Below are 24,569 nucleotides of genomic sequence, written 5' to 3' on the forward strand. Positions count from 1 at the left end.
CTAGTTCTGACCATTTCATGTAAAAAGAGTATACTATTACAGGAACAAGTGTCATTCAAGGATGTATGTGTGGACTTCACTCAGGAAGAGTGGTATCTGCTGGACCCTGCTCAGAAGGTACTATACAGAGATGTGATCCTGGAAAATTATAGCAATCTTGTCTCAGTAGGTAAGGAGTTTTTTTCCCCACATGACTATCAATAGCATGCATTTACTAGTTGATGAAACGTGAATGCCCTGTAGTTTTCTAAATTAAAGCTTGAGATTGAAGTCTCTGAGATGACTGATCTCATTTGGCCACCATCAAGGTGCTCTTCCCTCCTCAGGGATTGGTTCATTTGTGCACCTTCTTTGAGTAGCTGGTGAAGCTGTGCCTTTCTTCCCCATCATGTGTTCAGAGCCCCTGAAACAAAGCTATTTAGCTCCAGTCCTGTGTTATTTTATCTTAACAGGGTATTGCATTACTAAACCGGAAGTGATCTTTAAGATCGAGCAAGGAGAAGAGCCCTGGATATTAGAGAAAGGATTCCCAAGCCAGTGCCACCCAGGTGAGTTAGTGATTTCAAGGCAGATGAAAGCCAGAGGAAATTAGAACTTAGGTAATTGGTTTAGAATTTGTCACCTTTGAAATATTTTTTAGAAATGTCTATTTTTAGCTCCAGACCTTTGGAAATGATCAAAAACAATTGGCCCACATCCCTGTTACCTTAATCACTCCTCCATATGTTATTGTCACTCATAAATGCTTTTCTTGGCTGGGTGCGGTGGCTCACTTCTGTAATCCCAGCACTTTGGGAGGCTGAGACGGGCAGATCACGAGGTCAAGAGATCGAGATCATTCTGGCCAACATGGTGAAACCCCATCTCTACTAAAAATACGAAAAATTAACTGGATGTGGTGGTACGCTCCTGTAGTCCCAGCCACTCGGGAGGCTGAGACAGGAGAATCATGTGAACCCGGGGGGTGGAGGTTGCAGTGAGCTGAGATTGCGCCACTGTACTCCAGCCTGGTGACAGAGTGAGACTATCTCAAAAAAAAAAAAAAAAAAAAAAAAAAAAAAAACTTTCTTTTATTTTTTTGACATTTTGAAGTATTTTACTTATAATCCAAACCAGTTGGCTGCATTTTAAATATGTTTTCTTGGTTAGTTTGTCTTTATCTTTTAAAATTGTTTACCTTCCTTCTGTTGTCTTGGCACCTTTTGTTAGCTGACAGGTATTCATGCAATCCTTCCATGTTTTCATTTAAGAACATATGATGAGCACTTACTATGTCTGTTATGTTTTAGTTAATTAACAGAATAATGTCCCTGGTATCCTAGTGTGTATTACAATAAAGGACAAAAAAATGCGTGTGTGTGCACATTGTCTGTGTGTGTGTATATATATGTATACACCCATGTGCATATGTGTGTGTATATAGGTACACACACACGGTTGGGTCGTGGTCAGTGCTGTGAAGAGAATTCACATGGGAAAGGAGGATGAAGAATGATGGTATAGTCTGTTTGGCAAGTAGGTTAGAGAAAACCTTTTTGAGAAGTTCCCACATTAAAGATGAAGCTTTAATAATATGAAAGTGTGAGTTATGTGGATTCAGAGTAGTCCAGGCAGAGAGAATATAAGATACCAAACCTCTTAGACAGGTATGTTCTTAGAATGTTTGAACACTGTCAGGGAAACCACTGTGGTTGGAAGCTAGTGGGCATGGTGGAGACTGGTGGGAGATAATGTCATGAGAAGTAACATGAGCTATGGTAGATACATTAATTTTACTTTTGGTGCTATGAGAAACTGTTTGTTTTGAGTAAACGTAGATCAGCTTAAGTTGTCAGATTTGATTTACAGTTTAAAAGGATCTCTCTGACATCTGTGCAGTGTATATACTGTGGTTGGTTGTGGGCGGCATGAGTAGGGATAGTGTACCATATGTGCTTCAGAGGAGAGAGGATAGTGGCTGAGACTGTGTTGGAGGTGCCAGAGGTACTGAGAAGTGGTAGGTTTGTACAAATATCTTGAAGATGGAGCCAAGAGCATTTGCTGTCAGATTGTATATGAGAGAAAGGGGAATCAAGTGTGACCCCGATAATTTGTCTCAAGCAGCTAGATACATTAGGTTATCATTTACTGAGACAGAGAAAAATTAGAGAGGAGACATATAAGGGAGTTATCACAGATTTAATTTTGAACACTAGAAGTTGGAGATAACTGTTAGAATCAAGCCTGTTTTTGACTAGGAGATTGGATATGTGTAAGTACATGGTTGAGGCCAGAACTAGAAGTATCCATTTGAAAGGCATCAACTTTAGATGATGTTAAAGGAATGAGGCAGAAGGAGATCTTCAAGACCAGAAGTCAACAGACGTTTTTGTAAATGATCAGATAGTAAATGTTTGAGGCTTGGCAGGCCACATATGGTCGTGGTTACCGCTGCTCCTCCTCATCTTCTTTCTTTTCCTCATTCCTTCTCTTTCTCCTCTTGCTCTTTCTCTCTCCTCTCTTTTCCTCTTCCCTTTTCTCTACTGTCTCATCCAGCTTTTTCCCTTTAAAAACTTAAAATACATTCTTAGTTCAAGGGCCATTGTCTTGTAGTTATATGCCAACCCCTTTTCTAGAGTGTGATTGTATGTAGGTGAGAGTAGTCCTGGGACAGTAATGCTTTTAGTAAGTATTAAATTCATCCCGTAGAGGATATTGAAGAATAACAATCTGAACTACACAAAAACCAGAGAGCCTGGTTTCCTGTAGTCAAATGAGGTACATTCTTCCACGTTACTGCTATCTTGAATGGCAACCATGGCATCGCTGTGCTAATAAACCTGTTAATATCTCCTACCGGTCTCTTTGTTCCTATTGTTATTTTTCATTTAAAACTATCTTCTACATACCTTTATATTCTCACTTTTCATTGATATAACTCAAAAGCAAAACTATGTCTGTATTCCCTCATTCCTGACTCAGTCTAATTATTAGTTGTCTAATTTCTAATTCCTAGTTGGTTCTTTTCTCTTTTTTTTTAGCCTAAATTATTCAATTTATCTTCCTTTAGCTTAACAAACTAACCTAAAGTTGCTGCTTATTAATAAATTAAATTTCCCTTTCTTTTCTTTTTTAAATTGTAAACACTTGTGTCAAGGGCTGACTTTCAATAGGAGCTGCTCAGTAAATTTCCCTTTCAATGACTATGATAGTGTAGTCGTTTGCTACCTGTCTTAAATTTGTTTCTGCTCCCTAAAATTTGTATCAAATCCCATCCTATTCTATATCTTAAATTTTATTTGCAAATGTTTTCTCATTTATTGAAAAACTTCCATTCTTGTTTGCCTTGCCTTTTTTCAGGTAATTCATACTGTGTTTGTAAAGTGTTTAGACATTGAATAGTAATGGGTTGTTATTATTTAACTTGTTTTAAGTTAGAACTTAATTTTTTGCTGAAACTTAAATAGCCCAGATTTTATGACATTAACTCACTAGTGGCTGTATGCCAAAAACTCAGACCTGTTCATATGGCTTAGGGTTGCTTGGGGTTTCTTTCTGTATTGAGATTTTTGTTCTCCAAAAGAGAAGGGCCTCTCTTACTGATTTGGATATGTTGATAATTACTTTGTTGATTATCTGTGTAGCCAGATTTAGGAGAGATCATTCATTTTCATACATTCTGAAAGTATTCTATGGTACTCTTTCTAAATACACATTCCCATGTTTTGTCCTCGTGTATTATAGCTGATCAGGTACAGGTTGAAAATAATTCAGTGCATGTTGCTTTATAAGAATAATGTACAGTTTACTCAGTGGGAGCAGAGGAAACAAGACTATAGTAATACCTGCCAAAATCTGGACTCTGGTCACAATAGAGGCAATAGGATTGAGCAAGGGATTTATTTCATGTTACAATGAATTATATAGACAGTAACTTCTAAAGGATGGATCAAGTGGAGCCTTAAAATGGTAGAGGTGTTATAAAGATTTTTGCTATCATTATTTTATTATTATTAGTTTTTGTTTTTAAGTTAAAGTAGCAGTTCACTGAAGGATATCCAGGATCTAAGGAGAGATAAGGATAGAATGTTTCTAGTTGAGTGGAAGGTATGTTGTTGGGGATGAGCAATTTCTGAGAGTCTAATCTCTAGCCAAACTGCACAGAAATATTTTTAATAGATTTGCATGATGTTGAGAAGACGAGGGTGTAAACCATGCTTTACCTTGGCCGAACTTAATTCTTATGTTTCTCACTACCACTCACTCTATTTCCTTTTTTAAAAAACTCCCTTGAACTCATTCTCTGTGCGTTTCCTGCTCTTTGAAAGAACAGGTCTCAGAATATCTCTATCTCCTATTTATCATGTCTTGAGTTTATTTCACCTTCCCTAGTATGCTTTTCCTACAGCATTAAAAAAAATTATTTCTTCTCAATAAAACTTAAAGAAAACACCGGATCTTGGGCTATATAGGACTATTCTTTTGAACCCAAGGACGTGGATGTTTTCAGAATGTTAATTTTCTTGTTGATTCAAAGAAAGAAGCGTGTACTCTGGTGGGAATTCTTCCCCAGTAAACTGTGTGTGAGTGGATTAGGACCAAGCTCTATTTTGTCTCCACCAAACCTAATTCATCCTCTGAAACCTCTTGTGTGCTAATCTTTACCATCTCTTTATTCAGTGTTCATTGTCTCTGTTGGGTTCACCCCATTTTCTCCGAGTTTTTCTATTTCTGAATCAGCCACTCTGGTTCTCTGTGCTGTGAATTTTATTTCATCTTTTCAGTTTTGAAGGTTGTATTTATAAAGTATTAAATGTTATTGCCATCTTCCTCTCCCTGTTTCCACTGAAGCATGTTTATGTTTTCCACCTAAACCTTGGTGGGTAAAGAAAATGTACACTTGAACTCAGTTCACACCAGGAAACTGAATTTAAAACAAAATAATTGACTGTATGATAGGGCATTTGTGTAAAAGTCCAGTTCCATCAGAAATGTACTAAGGTTCATAAGATGTGGTTATTTTTCTCATTTCTAGAAAGGAAATGGAAAGTTGATGACATGTTAGAGAGCAACCAGGAAAATGAAGATGACCATTTTTGGGAGCTTCTATTCAACAACAAAACAGTAAGTGTAGAAAATGGAGACAAAGGAGGCAAAACTTTCAATTTGGGCACAGACCCTGTTTCTTTAAGAAATTATTCCTATAAAATATGTGACTCATGTGAAATTAGTTTGAAAAATATTTCGGGCTTAATTATTAGTAAAAAGAACTGTTCCAGAAAGAAGCCTGATGAGTTTAATGTATGTGAGAGATTGCTCCTTGATATTAGGCATGAGAAAATCCCTATTGGAGAGAAGTCTTATAAATATGATCAAAAAAGGAATGCCATTAATTATCACCAGGATCTCAGTCAGCCAAGTTTTGGCCAACCTTTTGAGTATAATAAAAATGGACAAGGCTTCCATGATGAGGCAGCATTTTTTACAAATAAGAGATCTCAGATGGGAGAGACAGTCTGTAAATATAACGAATGTGGAAGAACCTTCGTTGAAAGTTTAAAGCTCAATATATCTCAAAGAACTCATTTGGAAATGGAACCATATGGATGCAGTATTTGTGGGAAGTCCTTCTGCATGAATTTAAGGTTCGGACATCAGAGAGCTCTTACAAAGGACAATCCTTATGAATATAATGAATATGGGGAAATCTTCTGTGACAATTCAGCTTTCATTATCCATCAGGGAGCTTACACAAGAAAGATTCTCCATGAATATAAAGTGAGTGACAAAACCTGGGAAAAGTCAACTCTCTTAAAACATCAGATAGTACACATGGGGGGAAAGTCTTATGATTACAATGAAAATGGGAGTAATTTCAGCAAGAAGTCACATCTTACCCAGCTTCGGAGAGCTCACACAGGAGAAAAAACCTTTGAATGTGGTGAATGTGGGAAAACCTTCTGGGAGAAGTCAAACCTCACTCAACATCAGAGAACACACACAGGGGAGAAGCCCTATGAATGTACTGAATGTGGGAAAGCCTTTTGCCAGAAACCACACCTGACCAACCATCAGCGAACACATACAGGAGAAAAACCATATGAATGTAAGCAATGTGGAAAAACATTCTGCGTGAAGTCAAACCTCACTGAACATCAGAGAACACACACAGGGGAGAAACCCTATGAATGTAATGCGTGTGGGAAATCCTTCTGCCACAGATCAGCCCTCACTGTCCATCAGAGAACACACACAGGGGAAAAACCCTTTATATGTAATGAATGTGGAAAATCCTTCTGTGTGAAGTCAAACCTAATTGTACATCAAAGAACTCATACTGGGGAGAAGCCCTATAAGTGTAACGAATGTGGGAAAACCTTCTGTGAAAAATCAGCTCTCACTAAACATCAGAGGACTCACACAGGGGAGAAGCCGTATGAGTGTAATGCATGTGGGAAGACCTTTAGTCAGAGGTCAGTGCTCACCAAACATCAGAGAATTCACACGAGGGTGAAAGCTCTTTCAACATCCTGAATGTTAGAAGCCTTCGTACACCTGTGAAATTGGTTATACAGTTTCAAAAAAGGAGATTAGAGAAAGCCAAAGAATGTCAGACATTTGTAGAAAATGACTTCTTGTTTGAATATGTAAAAGCTTTCAAGAAAAATTAAAACCTTTCATTAGAAAATTGTACTGAGGGGAATTCTGTTCACCTAAGTAATATGGTGAAAATATTTATCTAGAATTTATGTTGTTTAGTGTTGTATTCCAGGCGTGATACCAAAATTTTATTGCAAATATAATGGAGAATATTCATTTATACCCATATTCACAGTGGGATCTGAAGCTTGTAAAAGTTGAATGACAGCAGCATTAAACATACATGTGAAGAGTCCCTGATGTTTGTAGACCTTATGTGAGTATGCTAATATAACAAATTTGAGTATGCTTGATTTGTATATTGGAATTCAACATGATTGTGACGAGAAAGTACGTACCCTTAATTGAGTAACTACTATGGTATGTGTTAATATTTTCTACACTAAATCCCGTTGGTGTCTTTATAGGTTGATATATATGTGTATGTACATATGTTTGTATGTATATGTAGATATATTTCTACACATATACTTAAATGTAGTGATGTGCTAGTATAACCTCATACTGACTTAAAAGTTCTGCTGATTGTTAAATTTTAAGGAATTTTGTGAGCCAGTTATTAAAAAGTCATTATTTAAAATATGTAAACTTAACAGTTAAATTAAAAACAAAGGTAATAAATACTCAGCACTCATCACTTCCTAATTATTTTGCTACATTTCACCATTACCTTTGTTGTTTTACTTATTTAATCTGTGTGATGAAAATACTGTATATAGTGTGCACTGCACATCTGTCTCTTCCCAACTCCACATGCAGTGCTGTCTTATTGGTAGCTTGGACTTTGTGGGAGTGTTTACACCATGGAAATTGACAAACTATAAATCAGGGTTTTAATTTTCTCAGATACCCTGCTGTCAAATATTTACAGCACATCACTGTGTATATATGAAAACGTATTTGGCAATACAAACTGCGTACCCCTTCTCTTCCCTGACGTAAATAAATGGCTATGGCCGTTTACAGCTGAACCGCATCTTCAAAAAAGAAGCCAAAAATATTTTTGTGAGGTTTTTAACTACCTCTGCATCTGTCCTACTCTAAATACTACCAGAGTCCCTTTGTAGTTTGGCCAGTATGTGTTTTTAGTGAAATATTATTTCACAAAGAACTATATCATGTACCTTTCATCTGACTGTTTCCTGACATATATGCATGAATATGGCCATTATTGAACTATCACTTCAGTAAAGAAGTTAAACAGTAGTTTTCTGAGGTTTTTCAGCTACCTCTGGGTCATTCTGTAATGTAAATGCTGTTAAGAATGCTTTTTACATAAATTATGCAAAGGTTAACAAACAGTAATACTGCACTCCTCAAATAAAAAGTGGCGGTATGTAATGAAAGGCCCTTTTCATACCCTTGGTATTTCATTATGTATCTGTTTAGGCATGGCCTATGTGGCACTAGTTCTGTGTATTAGTATTTTAGAGTGTCTCTGCTTCCCTTGTCGTGTTGTTTCCTTTGCCCCCCCTTGGAACACAGTGGTCAGCAGTTCTAACAGACACTGCCCACGTGATGGCCATTCCCTACTTCATCCTTGCTGAGCTAAATTTTGTATTTTTGTGCATTCTTCTCCCAGATGACTTAGGTGGTAAGTCCAGATTAGTCAAAGCTAATCATGGAAGTTCCATTTTAATGATTTTGTTGGGGTGAATTTGGGAGCAGAGAGATGTTTGGGAATTATTGTGTAGTCCTTCTGGGAAAGATCTCCTTGATACAACATTGTCATGACATGAGAAGAGACTCTGTCTCTTCTGCTGGGCTTTTTCATGTCTGTACATGCTATTGGCTTATCGTTTGTATCTGAAGGGCAGTAGGCTGAAGATAACAGTGCACAAGGTAGGAAAAGCCAGTTCAGTGGTGATGTTGCCGAGCTACTCTGCTCTCTGTACCTGCTCTCCACTGGGACTTTGTATAACCCTCAATAACTGTTTTTTATTTGGTCTTAGAGCTATCTGATACTTAAGAGCTGAAGGCATTCTAGCTGGCACAGAGGAATATTTTTCTAAGTGTTAATGTTCTATATGGTAATTGGGGGAAGAATTATTTCTTTTGACAAGTTAATATACGGATGGTTATTTGTATCAGCCATGGTTCTTTCTGGCGGAAAACAGAATTCTCCAACTAAAAAGATTTTAATAGCAGACTGATTACAGTGGTGTGGGCCAGAAACAAGGGGCACTGAAACACCCAGAGACTTGTATCAGCAGGAAGCCATTGCCATTCTGAGCCTTGAAGCGCAAGGATGGAAACAGTGTTACCAGAGCCCAGTAAGAACTGCTGTCATGGAGGAGGGGCCACCTTGTAAGAGACATCATTACTACCAGAACTGTGGTGCCAAATTGCTGGTGCCTGTCTTTGGAGAAACCAACCAGATACATCTGCGGGAGAGCCCAGGTGGGCACAGAGAAGGGTGGAAAGAGAATCTGGGAAGAGAAATGGAGAATAAGCAGCACAGTGTTTTTCATTTCTGTAAATTCCTATGCAGAAGGCTCAGTGTTAGAAATAAAGTTACTCTACTAGTTGCAAGTTAAGTGTTTCTGTTTGTTCTCCTTTCCTATTGGCATAAGTAAACTCCCTTTGGAACCACGCAGGTATATCCCTCCTTCAACATGTGTGAAGCAGACATTATATTAAATTACATTATTCATATGTCCCTGTGGTATTTCTTATTGTATGTGGTGTAAGGTAAGCAGCTCTGTATCCTTCCAGATAAATAGCCAGTTGTCCCTGCACTATTTGATTAATTCACCCTTTCTTGTGTTAATTTGATACATTTTTATTATGTACTTAAATATGTGTTATGACTATTCCTTTGACTGCTCAGTGCAACTTTTCTGCATTCTTCTAGTAATAGAACCTGTCATAGTGATCACGGTGTGGCATTTACCCCAATCCTGGCTCCACAGAGTACTGTGTCTTCATGTCCTCCACATTTGTATTGATCCAGAAATGGTAGTTTGTTACAAAAGAGGCCAGTGACAAGCCATCCTAGACTATTTTTATTGGGAGGTCACTGTAGACCAGAGAGTTTGTGTCCTTATTGCTTCCAGCAGTCATATTGAGAAAGTACATTTGCTCTGTAATCTACTGAAAGTCAGTCTGCAACACAAAAATGAAAAAAGAAAAGAAGATGGCTATGATAAGCACCATAAAGAAAAATCAAAATAGGAAAAGTTGTCAGATACAAGGTTTGATTTTAGATAGGATGGAGAGGAAAAGACCTCACTGAGCAGGCTACGTTGAGGGAGGAGTGATGTGGATAGTATCTTGAAGAATAGTGTGTTCACATGTGTGTATCTGACACATGCATGTAAACCAACAACTTAAGATTCTGTTTTATGAGATCCTTACCCTAATTACCTGTAATGTACTTTGTTGATATTTTCTCTTATACTGCCCACGTGATGGCCATTCCCTACTTCATCCTTGCTGAGCTAAATTTTGTATTTTTGTGCATTCTTCTCCCAGATGACTTAGGTGGTAAGTCCAGATTAGTCAAAGCTAATCATGGAAGTTCCATTTTAATGATTTTGTTGGGGTGAACTTGGGAGCAGTGAGATGTTTGGGAATTATTGTGTAGTCCTTCTGGGAAAGATCTCCTTGATACAACATTGTCATGACATGAGAAGAGACTCTGTCTCTTCTGCTGGGCTTTTTCATGTCTGTACATGCTATTGGCTTATCGTTTGTATCTGAAGGGCAGTAGGCTGAAGATAACAGTGCACAAGGTAGGAAAAGCCAGTTCAGTGGCTTTTAAATTTAATAGAATTTAAAAATTCTATTAAAAGAAATACTTTTTCCCATATACTAAACTGATCTCACAATCAACAGTTTATTCCCCAGTGCACTCATGTTTAAACCAGGATGAGAATTGCTGGGTCATAGATCTGTGATTTCTGAAATGACTAATCACTCCCAGTGCCTGGAAATAGTTTTCTGATAAACTCCTAAGAGCCTGTTTTTGGAATTGGGCTTACTTTTTGTCTTGAAATTGCCTTCCTCTGGTCTAGTGGGCCCTGTCACTTCATACCCTACCTGTATTTAGCAGGGAAATGTGGAACTCTTGCTTCTGGTAGGGTTCAGCCCATGGGTATCCTTGATGCCTTCAACCCCTACCCCTGTTTGCTGCTGGCAACCAGAGACTGTGGCTGTGACTGCTCTGGATCCTTTCATCATATCTCTCCTTTTCTGAGGAAGACTTACCTATTCTCCTTCCTGTTTTTCCACTGAGTCTTCATCTGTCACCCAGTGACTGGACACTGCACACTCAACCTCCTCCCTTTGTCTGAGGAACTCCAACTCCCTTTTCCCAACCTACCTCTCTTCTCAGATCTTGCATTCCCAGGCTTCTCTTTCAGACAACAAAAAACCAATGTCTTCTCTTAGACAGCAGTTACGAAGAGCAAGGTCTCAGATACTTTGGGAGGTGAGAACTGATGACTAATATGAAGCTATGCCATGTTTGGAGTTCATACTTTGGTATGGCCAATGCTGTCTGTTATTGGTTTCTTTATCTACAGAATGGGGGTAGTTATCCTCTCTTCAAAAGTGGGCCTTATCCGTAAGCTTGCTTTCAGTAACAGCCAAAAATTCTCCCTTTACTGATCCCCTAAAGGAAGCTCAGGACCTCAGAAAAGAAGACAGAAGTTCAGAATTTCTTCAACTCAGACCCCTTGTAAAGGCTTACCCTGTTCTTGTAGATCTCTGATAACATCCCTTAAAACAGAAAACGAACTTGGAGAAACTTGGCAGCCCTGACTGGTGCCCATGACATAGTGGGACTTCCTTAGCTTTCTCAGGCCTAGATTCCCCTGTGCTGATGTCTGCACCAGTTGCCAATATTGGGAGAATAAATATTCTTTGGAATTTGACAGATGAGTTCTCTTCAACCCACCTCACTCACATATTGGTTCACTTCCCTAAAGTAACTTGGTTTTTAGTTCTGTCTGGGCCTTTTTCCATGCACTGTAACTAATATATATGTGCCTGTAGAGAATTTATAACATACTGGGGTTTTATGGACATTTGAGTATTAAAAATCAAGAAATATGGTCAGACTGTTAATCAAATGCTAGAATACATACATGACTGGAGAGTTGTAAGTTGTATTTTTAATTGCTTTTAAAGAGAAATAGTAGTATCAGTTCAGCCACAGGAAATTAACCTTAGATGAATTGATACTACTATTATGTATGGTTTTTAGTTTTCTCAGATGATTTGGTGATTTGTACACATATTATTGTTACATTATTACAGTTAAATATATTTTAAAGTTCCTATAGAAATGTTGCCTAAGTTTTCAAACTGGTAATGTTAGTGGTAGTGATGAAAAACATACCTGAACATCAATAACTTTAGAAGAGCAGTCAGATGCTATCAAAGGCTGTGAAGAACTTTAACCATGAAACAACATGGAGTTAGTTTAGTAGGTAATGATGAGGAAATAATACTCAGAAAATAGACATTAAAATCACTGACATGACTTTACCACAAAAGTCATAGGGTTACACTCTCTGAAAATGCGTTTTTCCACTTATTTATATGAGAAAATTAGTGGGGAAAATAGTGCTTTCTGTTATGTGTGTTAGTTTTGTCAGGGGCTTTTGGTTTATTTTGACTTCTTATATTTCAGTGTCCTTTTAGGATACACACACACACACTTACACAATGGAAGTATAATGTATATGGTGAAGTCATTTACAGTACATAACAGTTTTCCATGTTAGTTTTCCTACCCTTACCTCACCATTTTTAACAACTACTTAAAATTTCTCAACAATCATTTATCTACAATATTTTATCTACACCCTACCAATGGCTCACTTTTAGTTAGTTTCCCATATTTTTACTCTTACAAATGAACATTATGGAGGTATACCTTTGAGCATATACCTTTCTACGCTTGTCCAAGTTTTTTCTCTCTCTCCCTTTTTTTTCTCCCAATTGCACAACCACCAAGTCGTCTTCAAATTAATTTATCAGAGTCTACTCTCCGGGTAATAGGAGTTCTAATGAAATTGACTCCAGGAAGTCTGTATGGATTTCATTCCCATTCAAAGTTTGGAAATGTGACAGCTAGGTGGGGTGACTAATGCCTGTAATCCCAGCACTTTGGGAGGCCAAGGTGGGAAGAATGCTTGAGCCTAGGAGTTCAACACCAGCCTGGGCAATATGGTGAAACCCTTTCTCTACAGAAAATACAAAAATTAGCCGGGCATGGTGGTGCACAGTCTACAATCTGAGTTACTTGGGAGGCTGTGGTGGGAGAATCACCTAAGCCTGGGAAGTTTAGGCTGCAGTGAGCTGTGATTGTGTCATTGCACTCTAGTCTAGGTGACAGAGTAAGTCCCTGTCTCAAAAACAAAAGAAAAAGTTTGGAAATGTGGGCCCACCATTGCCACAGTGGGTGCTGTTCTTTTTTTGTTGTTGTTAAAAAATTCCAACCTTACTAATATAATATGATAAAATAGTTCTTAAACATTTTAATTTCTAAATTTTCTAGACATTGAAATTTAAAAATATTACCCCTCACTTTCTTAATGTTGGCTTATATCAGTAGGCTCACTTTAACTGAGGTGCTCATCATTTTGTAATAGCTAGTCATGGAAAATTATTAAGATATTTTCTTGGCTTATGTACTCTCACCAATCTAAGTACATAGTTTACCTTTTTACAGGAACAATGGAAACTTGTTTTTTTTCACTTTAGGAACAACATATCAACAGGATAGTCTTTCTCATTTCTGGGAGATATACTTTAAAATTTGTCTATGGGAATATATATATTTTTAAAGTTTTCAAATTACTTCAAGCTTTTAAGTAATTTTGGCTGGGTGCAGTGGCTCACGCCTGTAATCCCAACATTTTGGGAGGCCAAGGCGGGCAGATCACGAGGTCAGGAGATTGAGACCATCCTGGTATCACAGTGAAACCCTGTCTCTACTTAAAAAAAAAAAAAAAATTAGCTGAGCGTGGTGGTGGGTGCCTATGGTCCTAGCTACTCGGGAGGCTGAGGCAGGAGAATGGTGTGAACCTGGGAGGTGGAACTTGCAGTGAGCCAAGATTGCGCCACTGCACTTCAGCCTGGGCAACAGAGTGAGACTTCATCTCAAACGAAACAAAACAAAACAAAAAAAACTTTTAAGTAATTTTTTCCTTCTGCAATTGGTATGCAATCTTAACATTAAGATTAGAAATGCTCATTATAATTTTTAAACGCTTTGGTAGTTTAAATTTTATATTCCATGTGAAGTATATTTATTTTGTGAGGTAAACATTTACACATGCCATGTGATCTACAGAGAGAACCACTTACCCCAACACCATTTATTAAATAGGCCTATTTCTCTCTACTTTGAAATGTCATTGTGATGGTTAATTTTATATGTCAACTTGACTGGGTCATGGAGTGCCCAGTTGCTTGGTCTAACATTCTTCTGGGTATATCTGTGAGGGGGTATTGGATGATATTAACATTAAAATCAGTAGACTAAGTAAAGCAGATGAGCGTGGGTGGGACTCATCCAATTGATTGAAGGCCTGAATAGAACAAAAGTGCCAACACCCCTGAGTAAGAATTCCCACCAGTGACCTTCAAACTGGACATCAGCTTTTTCTTGCCTTTAGACTCAATTGAAACATTAGCTTTTCCTGGGTCTTGAGCCTTCAGATTGGAATAATACTCTCAGTCCTCCTGGACCTCGAGTTTGCTAACTCAACCTGCAGATCTTGGGACTTGCTAGCCTCCATAATCAGGTGAGCCAATTCCTTATCATAAAGCTCTTTCTATATGTACATCTTCTTATTGGTTCCATTTTTCTGGAAAACTGACATAGCCACCATTATCACTTACTGAATTCTTACGTGATCTTAGGCCTTTACATATTTTTTTTTTCAGACTCTAAAATACTTAGTTTATTCTAGCCATTAAAGATGCATCTTTGCCCCTGTGCAGTGGCTCACGCCTGTAATCCTAGCAATTTGGGGGGCCGAGGTGGGTGGGTCACCTGAGGTCAGGAGTTCGAAACCAACCTGGCCAACATGATGAAACCTTCTCTCTACTAAAAATACAAAAATTAGCCAGGTGTGGTGGCACGTGCCTGTAGTCTTAGCTACTCGGGAGGCTAAGACACAAGAATCGCTTGAACCCAGGAGATGGAGGTTGCAGTGAGCTGAGATCATGCCACTGCACTCCAACCTGGGCGACAGAGCGAGACTGTCTCAAAAAACAACCAAAAAAAAAAGACATCTCTAGTTAAGCTTTAGTCTGTATCTTCACAAAATTCTCGACCCCCCTCATTATTTCACATAAAATTTACATTTGTTCTAGAAGCAGTACAAAAGATTTGAAAATACAGAACATTGTTGAGAATTTGTTTGGAATGTTGTGACATAATATGCCTAACTTTTTTTGTTCAAAAAATGATTAGTTCCTGTTACTTGCTTTTTGTTTTGTTTTGTTTTGTTTTTTTGTTTTTTGTGTTTTTGAGACAGAGTCTCGCTCTGTCACCAGGCTGGAGTGCAGTGGCGTGATCTTGGATCACTGCAACCTCCGCCTCTCGGGTTCAAGCGATTCTTCTGCCTCAGCCTCCCGAGTAGCTGGGACTACAGGCACGCACCACCATGCCCAGCTAATTTTTGTATTTTTAGTAGAGACCGGGCTTTACTATGTTGGCCAAGATGGTCTTGATCCCTTGACTTCGTGATTAGCCTACCTCGGCCTCCCAAAGTGCTGGGATTATAGGTGTGAGCCACTGCGTCCGGCCACTATTTGCATTTTTTAAGGTGTCATTCAATAAACTTATAGTTTCCTTTACATAGCCTGCACATTTAATTCTATATGTTTTTTAGAACATGTAAACATCTTGACCAAGTTTTATAGTTTCCTTCACATAGACCACACATTTATTTAATTCTAAATATTTTTTAGCACATGGAAACATCCTGATCAAGCTTGTCTAACCTGAGGCCCATGGGCTGCATGTTGCCCAGGATGGCTTTGAATGCAACCCAGCACAAATTTGTAAACTTTCTTAAAACATCATGTGTAGGGAGACCCCCTGAAACTATTGCTACGGAATAAAAGATGAAATGCTTCTTATTATTGTAAATTCAAAATTGCATGCAGGATTGTGTAAAGACAATGCCAAGTTGGACTGTCAGAATGAGCCAACAGGACGTGATGTGCTTCCCCCTGCAGAGAGCCTATGAATGGACGTGCAGTCAGGGAGGTTTCACATCACCAAGTTTCCTATCCCAGAAAAGCAGATGTTCATAGCTCTGGGAATGGAACGCGACCCTCGTGGAGAACCTATAAACAGGTGCATGGGGGGCGTCTGTCCATATGGATAAGATAGGGCTATAAACGCCCTTATCTTGCTGTGGCTCTTCTAGGTCTCTTTAGGGTTCATACTCCCTTCTGAGAATTTCTGGTCTAACTGATTGTCTAACTTCACGTCCTGTTTCTATGAATTGTTGGTAACCAACTTTTGCTGCAACTATTACTGTTGATTAATATCTTGCTAATCATAGGTTATGGAAAGACTGTGTTCCTGTTTTAAGGCTCTGTTAGAAATTAAACTTCACCTCCTGTTTCTATGAACTGTTTGTAATGAGCTTTTGCTGTAACTGTTACTGCTGTTCCTGTTTTAAGGCTCTGTTGGAAATTACTGATGCACACACTATATTGTAAATTCTTATCTCTTTATACTGTACTTCTCCATACAGATGTTACATTAAAGAATTACTTCATCCCCGTGTGACCATCTCACCACATAATCAAATAACCCTAAATCCCTCACTAATGTACCCCTGCCCTCACTAAACTCAATAATAGATGCTGGCATATCCAGTGCATTGTTGGCACCACGGGACCAGAAGGCTGTGACCCCCCTGGACCCAGCTTTCACTGTCTTGTGTGTGTCTGTTATTTCTCGACCTGCCGATCCGCCTGGGAGCAAAGAGAGAGCCCTGTTGCATTGTGGACTGCTGGCCAGTTCCCGCAATAATTATGAGCTTTTTTTGTGTGACTTTTATTTTTTTTAGCTCATCACCTGTCGTTATTGTTAATGTATTTTATGTGTGGCCAAAGACATTTCTTTCTTCCATTGTGGCCCAGGGAAGACAAAAGATTGGACACCCCTGATCAAGATTGGACACCCCTGATCTTGACTATATTGTTATAATGAATATAACAGAGGTATTTTATTAATGTGTATTTAATAAATGTATATTTACCACTGAAGATTCTCGTGGTACACAGTTCAGTGAAGAGATTATCACAAAGCATCATGCCTTTTGTAAAAATGTCAGACTTTGCACTTAAAGTGAATGGAGAGGATGAATCATTTCTTTTAGATTATGTTTTCTGATTTTTTTTCATTTTTGTTTAATATATATGTAATTTTTCCAAGTTGATATATTTTGCAACCTGGGAAAAAAAAATAGCCATGGAGATAACACTTTAATTGTTGGTCTCATTTTCAGCTTTATTTAAGTGTCTTTTCTGTGTTCACAAGTGAAATTGATAAACAGTTTGTGGTAGCTTTCTATGTAGACACAGGCTGTTATTTAAAACGACTCCAGACCACGTCCGTTGTGATTCTGAAGGGGCAAAGCCTCCGGGGAGAGGAGATTAATTTGAGCAGCACCAACTTATTACAGCTTTTGGAATGATTGCTACCGAGTGTCTACAGTGGCTCATGGGACACTAAATTCAGCAATGTCATGAGTTGGGCCTCTGACGACACCGGGAGGGGAAGGCGTAGCCCCTTGTGTGGGGCTTATGTTGTCTTCAGCTTCTGAGGGAGCTGATTACTGAGGCTCCAGTCTTCAGCCTTTATCCTTTGGAGAACTGATTCTGGGCATACAACTGGTTCTGGGCAGAGAACTGGAAAGGAAGTTTGTGCACTTTGGAATTGGAATTGGTTTGAGGGGAGTTCGGTGGTATTTGGTAGTTAGAAAAGGTGAGATTAGCTTGTAGTAGGTGGGATCCAAAACTCCAAATGACTGTCATTTGTGTCCATTAGCATCTTGGGTTTTCAAGCCTGTCCTGAATGTAGGTAAAGCCCTTTGATGATAGGATGTGCTCCAGGGTCAGGGTTGAAGAGGGAGTAAGGGTAGGGACTGGGACTGAGCAGTGGGTTGGCTGTGGTTGCATTTGTTGCTTTCTTTGAGGAAAGCTCCCTGTGTAAGTGGCCAAGTATGTTCAGTAAAATGTGTAGGCCTTAATTCCAGAAGAACTGCACCTCTGCAGCTGTCTATACTGGGGAGTGAGGCTCTTGAATGTGATTGAAGAGCTGTTAAAGGCCATCTAGTAAGAGCTGGACTGAGGGGTGTGAACAGTCCATATAGTAAAGCACACTGTTCAAGAGCACGGACTTTAAAGTCAGCGAGGCCTGCATATACATCCACCACACTTAACACATATGTGACTGGACAGGTAATTTAACTACTGAAAACCTCAGTTTCTTCCTTTCTAAATGTGAATGGCAGTAGTACCTACTTTGTGGGGTTATTCTGAGAGTTAAATTTAAGATAACCAAGGAAATCCTAAATATATTCATCCAACCAATAGGTATAAGTCATTTTCATAGTTGCTTAGGAGTTATTTCTAAATGAAACAGAAAACCTCTCTGCTTTTATAGAACTTACTTTCTAGTGGGGCAATAAATATAAAAAGTTACCATGACTTCCACAATGGCAGTATGAGGACCTCTGTAGACCTACTTCTCAGTGAAGTGAGCATAACTGATGAAAATTATATAGGTCTTTGGGATCCAAGAGCACCTTTAGTCCCTGGGACCTTTAGTCCCACGCTCTGCCAGCCAGAAGTGATGGAAGAATTGTATATCCTGGACCCACGACGGCAGGAATTATTGGAGGCCAGGTTTACTACAGTAGGTATTAGTAAGGAAAACTAGAAAAGAAGAGGAAAAAACAATAAATCGATGCAAGAAGAAATAAATACATTGCAAAACAGAAGAATGGGAAATATTCAAGAGTTGGAAAATCAGGAAACAAAAGACGAAATGAAGGAGAGTACATCAGATATAACGAAAGGGACCACTTAATAGTGAGTCTTCCAACCAGAGCTTGTGCAGTGTGGGATCCTTGAGTGATAAAGAAGTAGAGACTCCCGAGAAAAAGCAGAATGACCAGTGAAAGCTGAAAAGAAAAGCTGAACCATATGAAACTAGCCAAGGGAAAGGCACTGCTAGGGTACATAAAATTAGTGATTACTTTGAGTTTGCTGGGGGAAGCGGGCCAGGAACCAGCCCTGACAGCAGTGTTCCACCAGTTGCACAATTCTCACCGCAACATTCCTTATCCAATCCCTTACTGCAATGAGTGGAACAGCCCCTCTGTGGTTTAGATGGCAGCGCTGCAAAGGAGGCGATGGAGGAGCAGTCTGCTCTGCCAACAGCCTCATGTCAGCAATGATAACAAAACCTCGGCTTGACACAGAGCAGCTGGCACAAAGGGGAGCTGGCCTCTGCTTCACTTCTGTTTCAGCTCAGCAAAACAGTCCCTCATCTACGGGATCTGGCAACACGGAGCATTCCTGCAGCTCCCAAAAACAGATCTCCATCTGGCACAGACAGACCCAGTCTGACCTCACAATAGAAAAAATATCTGCACTAGAAAACAGTAAGAATTCTGACTTAAGAAGGAGGGAAGAATAGATGATTTATTAAGAGCCAACTGTGATTTGACACAGCAGATTGATGAACAGCAAAAGATGTTACAGAGATACAAAGAAGATTAAATAGATGTGTGACAATGAGCAAGAAAGTCCTTATAGAAAAGTCAAAAAGAGAAGATGGAATGTAGAGATAAGAGCATGCAAGACCGCTTGAGGTTGGACCACTTTTCTACTGTCTGACAAGGAACCTCTTTTACTGAACAGTGGACAGATGGTTATGCTTTTCAGAATCTTATCAAGCAACAGGAAAGGATAAATTCACAGAGGGAAGAGATAGACAATGGAAAATGTTAGCGAAGCAGAAACCTTGCAATGAGTCAGGACCCTCCTGCAACCAGTGAGCAGAAACAGTGGAAAAGCAGGACCAATGGAGCTGAAAATGAAACATTAACATTAGCAGAATACCATGAACAAGAAGAAATCTTCAAACTCAGGTTAGGTCATCTTAAAAAGGAGGAAGCAGAGATCCAAACAGCTGGAAACGCTAGAAAGGGTTAGAAATCTATATATCAGGGAACTAAAAAGGATACATAATGAAAATAACTCACAATTTAAATATCACCCAACACTAAATGACAGATATTTGTTGTTACATCTTTTGGGTAGAGGAGGTTTCAGTGAAGTTTACAAGGCATTTGAACTGACAGAGCCAAGATACATAGCTGTAAAAATTCACCAGTTAAATAAAAACTGGAGAGGAGAAAAAGGAGAATTACCACAAGCATGCATGTGGGGAATACCGGATTCATAAAGAACTGGATCATCCCAGAATAATTAAGCTGTATGATTACTTTTCTCTGGATACTGATTCATTTTGTACAGTGTTAGAATACTGTGAGGGGAATGATCTGAACTTCTATCTGAAACAGCACAAATTAATGTCAGAGAAAGAGGCCCGGTCCATTATCATGCAGATTGTGAATGCTTTAAAGTACTTAAATAAAAGAAAACCTCCCGTCATACACTATGACCTCAAACCAGAGAATATTCTTTTAGTAAATGGTACAGCATGTGGAGAGATAAAAATTACAGAGCTTGGTCTTTTGAAGATCATGGATGATAGCTACAATTCAGTGGGTGGCATGGAGCTAACATCACAAGGTGCTGGTACTTATTGCTATTTACCACCAGAGTGTTTTGTGGTTGAGAAAGAACCACCAAAGATCTCAAAGGTGATGTGTGGTTGGTGGGTGTGATCTTCTATCAGGATTTTTCTGGAGGGAAGCCTTTTAGCCATAACCAGTCTCAGCAAGACGTCCTACAAGAGAATACTATTTGTAAAGCTGCTGAAGTGCAGTTCCCACCAAAACGAGTAGTAACACTTGAAGCAAAGGCGTTTATTCCACGATGCTTGGCCTACCGAAAAGAGGACCACATTGATGCCCAGCAACTGGCCTGTGACCCCCTACTTGCTGCATCGTATCTGAAAATTGGTCTCTGTGAGTAGCCCCGCTGGAGCTGCTATTGCATCAACCTTTGGGGCGTCCAATGGTAGTTCTTTGAATTGAGACCGACTCTAAGGTCACAAACTGTTCAACACACACAAAGTGGACAAATGGCATTTAGCAGCAGGTTTGGAACATAGCAAACCTGCTATTTTGAATGGATCTGAGGAAACCTGAACCAGGTGCTTATTTTCTTGCTTTTTTCCCATCCATTGAGCATGACAGCATGAATTCTCTTTAAGGAGACACCATGGGCAGCTCTGGCCAGGCCTGGTAGGAAAAGGCCCTGCCCAAGGTTCTGGTGTCAGTGGCCACTGTGTGTGGCTACTCTGACTGAGGAAAAAATTAAAAAGAAAAACTGGTTCCGTGTACTGTGAACTTGAAAACATGCAGACTCAGGGGGGTCCCTGATACAGTGCTTCAGATGAAGAATGTGGACTTGAAAATACAGACTAGATGATTGGGTGCGGTGGCTCATGCCTGTAATCCCAGCACTTTGGGAGGCTGAGGCAGGTGGGTCACAAGGTCAGGAGATTGAGACCATCCTGCTAACACGGTGAAACCCCGTCTGTACTAAAAATACAAAAAAATTAAGCTGGGCATGGTGGCGGGCACCTGTATAGTCCCAGCTACTCAGGAGGCTGAGGCAGGAGAATGGCGTGAACCCAAGAGGCAGAGCTTGCAGCGAGCCGAGATCACACCACTGCACTCCAGCCTGGGCAACAGAGCGAGACTCCGCCTCAAAAAAAAAAAAAAAAAAAGAAAGAAAGAAAATAAACACTAGGCTAGTCCAGTTCTTTTCTTTTAATAAAGTTTAGATAACATCTTCTGAAAAGCTTGTAGCACAAAGGCTTAGCTGCAGATGGTGTTTGACTTTGGAGGAAAAAAAATGCTGTTGCCTGTTAAAGGCACTAGAGTTAGTGTTTTATCCCTAAATAATTGCAATTTTTAAAAACATACAGATTCCCTCACCCCTTTTTTATTTTTGAAAGAATACATTTGGTTGTAAAGTGAAACCCATATTAGCAAGTACGTAGCAATGTTCATTCCAATCAGATGCAGCTTTCTCCTCCGTCTGGTCTCCTGTTTGCAATTGCTTCCCTTGTCTCAGTAGGAAAAAAATGAGTGGGAGTACTGAGATGTGTGGATTTTTGCCATTGGACAAAGAATGAGGTTAGAAGACTGCAGCTTGGAGTCTCTCTAGGTTTTCAACTGTTTCTTCACAATTTGAACACTTGATGGTGGTCCCTTTTAATTTATTTGAAGTGCTATTTTTTAAAAAAAATAAAGGTTCATCCATGTGAAAAAAAGAAAAGAAAAGAAAATCATATAGGTCTTTGGAAGTGGTTCTTAGGGAATACAGCAACTAAGCACTACTTATTCAAGAAAATCTAAAAGTCATTAGGAACAGTGAGAATCTGTAGTATTTGGACCACAACCAGTGCCCTCCTGTCTTCCTCCCAGGTCAATATGACAAACTCTAGGTAGGTGCAGCCAAGAAAACAGAGCTCCCTTGCCTCCCAGCTCCCATTTGAGGGCAGTGGCATCTACACGGGAGGAGCAGACTGCTAGTGTTTCTCATACATCTCCTACAAGTTGTTTAAGAGGCTAAATTGCAGGTCAGTACAGCTGAGGAGAATTCCAGGACTCCCTTCCACCCAGACCCCATTCACTTGACACAGGCTCTATCTCAGGCATGGTGTCCTGAGAATACAGGGGTCCAGTTACCCTTACTTTGACTCAGTAGGGTGGAGGTTCCAAGCCAGAAGAGGAAAGCCAAGAAGACCATCACCTTCCTACCCTCCCTACCCAGCACCCTTCTCCTAAAACATGGATGCTAGAAATAATCATTCCACTCTCTCCACCGTAGCCTCTGCACTCTCTCCACCGTAGCCTCTGGGGCATGGCTCAGAGATTTCACCGAGGGGGGAAAACAATTCATAAAATCAAGAGGTCAAAAGCTCTGCTAATGAACTGATGTTATTTGAATGAGTGTACAGGAAAGGTCAAATCTAAGGGCACTCAAAAACAAGATTTTGATGGAAAATAAGAAGCTGACAGCTTCAGTGAGAGATCCAAGCTAAACATAGGCCACATATTTACCAGAGGTGAACCAAGGAAAGAGATGACTAATCATAGGCCCCCGTGGTGTCAGAACAAACCTCCAATACTGACCTCAAAGGCTGTTCCTGTAGGAAGGCTTGTGTAGCAAATTGTGGTTACATGTGGTTAATTTTAGCTTTGAACATGGTAGTGGCTAACACATCACCCACCCCCAGCAGCTTTGTATGTGTTCCTGAAGCAGCTTGCAGAAGCCAGGATAGGCATTAAGGTCCTGTTCTGCAAATATTGGGGAACCGTGCTTTAGTCACTGATTGCTCCTTCTGATAATGGAGGTGGAGACATGGAGGTATAAACACAGAGGTGAGCAGCTATTGCAACTCAGTGCCATTGTTGCAAGCCCTTGCACTTATTCACTGGAGAGATGCTCTTTTGATTTAATGAATTGCTTTTCCCCTGCCCCTCATCCCCACCTCCTTGGCAAAATGTCTGAGCCACGCCCAGAGCCTAGGGTGGAGAAAGTGAAATGGTTCTTTCTAGTGCCCATGTTTTAGATGAAGTGAATTCCTGGGGATTTAAAGACTTGGTGCTTTTCCCCTTCATTTCTCTCTCTCTCTCTCTCTTTTTTTTTTCCATTTTGGGAACCAGAAATGTAAGGACTGGGACCTTTGGCAACCACATATACGGAAGAATTTAGACAGTTGCCATGCATGCCCAGGACAAAGTCCAGGCTTAGAAACGAACTCAGAAGAGCTTAAGTTTACATCTCAGGCTAATCTTTAGTATGCAGACACCCTGTAACTATTTTTTTAAACTAAATGAATGAGAACAAAAAGCCTAGCAGAATCTGATCTCCAGAGATACCACACCATAAATTTCAAATGTCCAGTTTTCAACAACAACAAAAAAATCACAAGGTGAATAAAGAAGCAAAGTACGACTAATTGAAAGCAAAAAAGAAAAGAAACTGCCCCTGAAAAAGACCAGACTGTGGGTTTACCAGACAAATTAAAAACACTGTCTTAAAGATGTTTAAAGAGCTAAAAGATGATGTAGACAGTCAAGAAAACTATAAACAAAATGGAAGCATCAATAAATATAGAGAAAACAAATTCTGGAGCTGAAAAGTACAACAAATTTGCTAGAGGGATTTAAAAGCATATTTGAGCAAGCAGAAGAATGAGTGAATTTGAAGATAGGGTCATTGAAATCAAATTTAAGGAACAGAAATAAAAAAGACTGAAGCTGGGTGTGGTGGCTTATGACTATAATCCCAGCACTTTGGGAGGCTGAGGCAGGCAGATCACCTGAGGTTAGGAGTTTGAGACTAGCCTGGCCAACATGGTGAAACTCTGTCTCTACTAAAAATACAAAAATTAGCCATGCGTGGTGGTGTGTGCCTGTAATCCCAGCTATTTGGGAGGCTGAGGCAGGAGAATCACTTGAACCCAGGAGGCAGAGGTTGTAGTGAGCCAAGATCACGCCACTATACTCCAGCCTGGGGAACAGACCGAGACTCTGTCTCAAAAAAAAGTCTGAAAAAAAAGTGAACAAAGCCTAAGAGACGTATGGGACACCATCAAGTGGATGAATATATGCATTGTTCGGAGTGCCAGATAGAGAAAGCGTAGAGATAATTTGGAGAAATAATTGGTGAAACATTATAAAATTTGATGAAATATATGAATATAAACCTAGAAGAAACACAATAAACTT

At 39.5% G+C, this 24,569-nt stretch overlaps 1 protein-coding gene and 1 pseudogene across 8 annotated transcripts in view; both read left to right on the forward strand.

Annotated features, from left to right (window-relative positions):
* Positions 1–24,569, forward strand: part of ZNF248 (zinc finger protein 248) — a 363,665-nt gene that overhangs the window by 22,497 nt on the left and 316,599 nt on the right. For 4 of the 8 annotated variants that reach the window (XM_011960794.1, XM_011960797.1, XM_011960796.1 and 1 more), the window contains 4 exons: positions 43–169; positions 453–548; positions 5,015–5,103; positions 6,815–9,375. In XM_011960794.1, the coding sequence (XP_011816184.1) occupies positions 43–169; positions 453–548; positions 5,015–5,103; positions 6,815–6,844 (342 nt within the window). In that variant the 3' untranslated portion in view covers positions 6,845–9,375. Of the gene's footprint in view, positions 1–42; positions 170–452; positions 549–5,014; positions 9,376–18,704; positions 18,718–24,569 lie in introns of those variants that run through there. The other 4 variants (XM_011960790.1, XM_011960792.1, XM_011960789.1 and 1 more) reach the window with 3 other exon arrangements.
* On the forward strand, positions 18,724–20,855 carry LOC105525244 (annotated as a pseudogene).

This window comes from Colobus angolensis, unplaced genomic scaffold (assembly GCF_000951035.1).
Source record: "Colobus angolensis palliatus isolate OR3802 unplaced genomic scaffold, Cang.pa_1.0 Scaffold524, whole genome shotgun sequence".
Lineage (NCBI taxonomy): Eukaryota > Metazoa > Chordata > Mammalia > Primates > Cercopithecidae > Colobus > Colobus angolensis.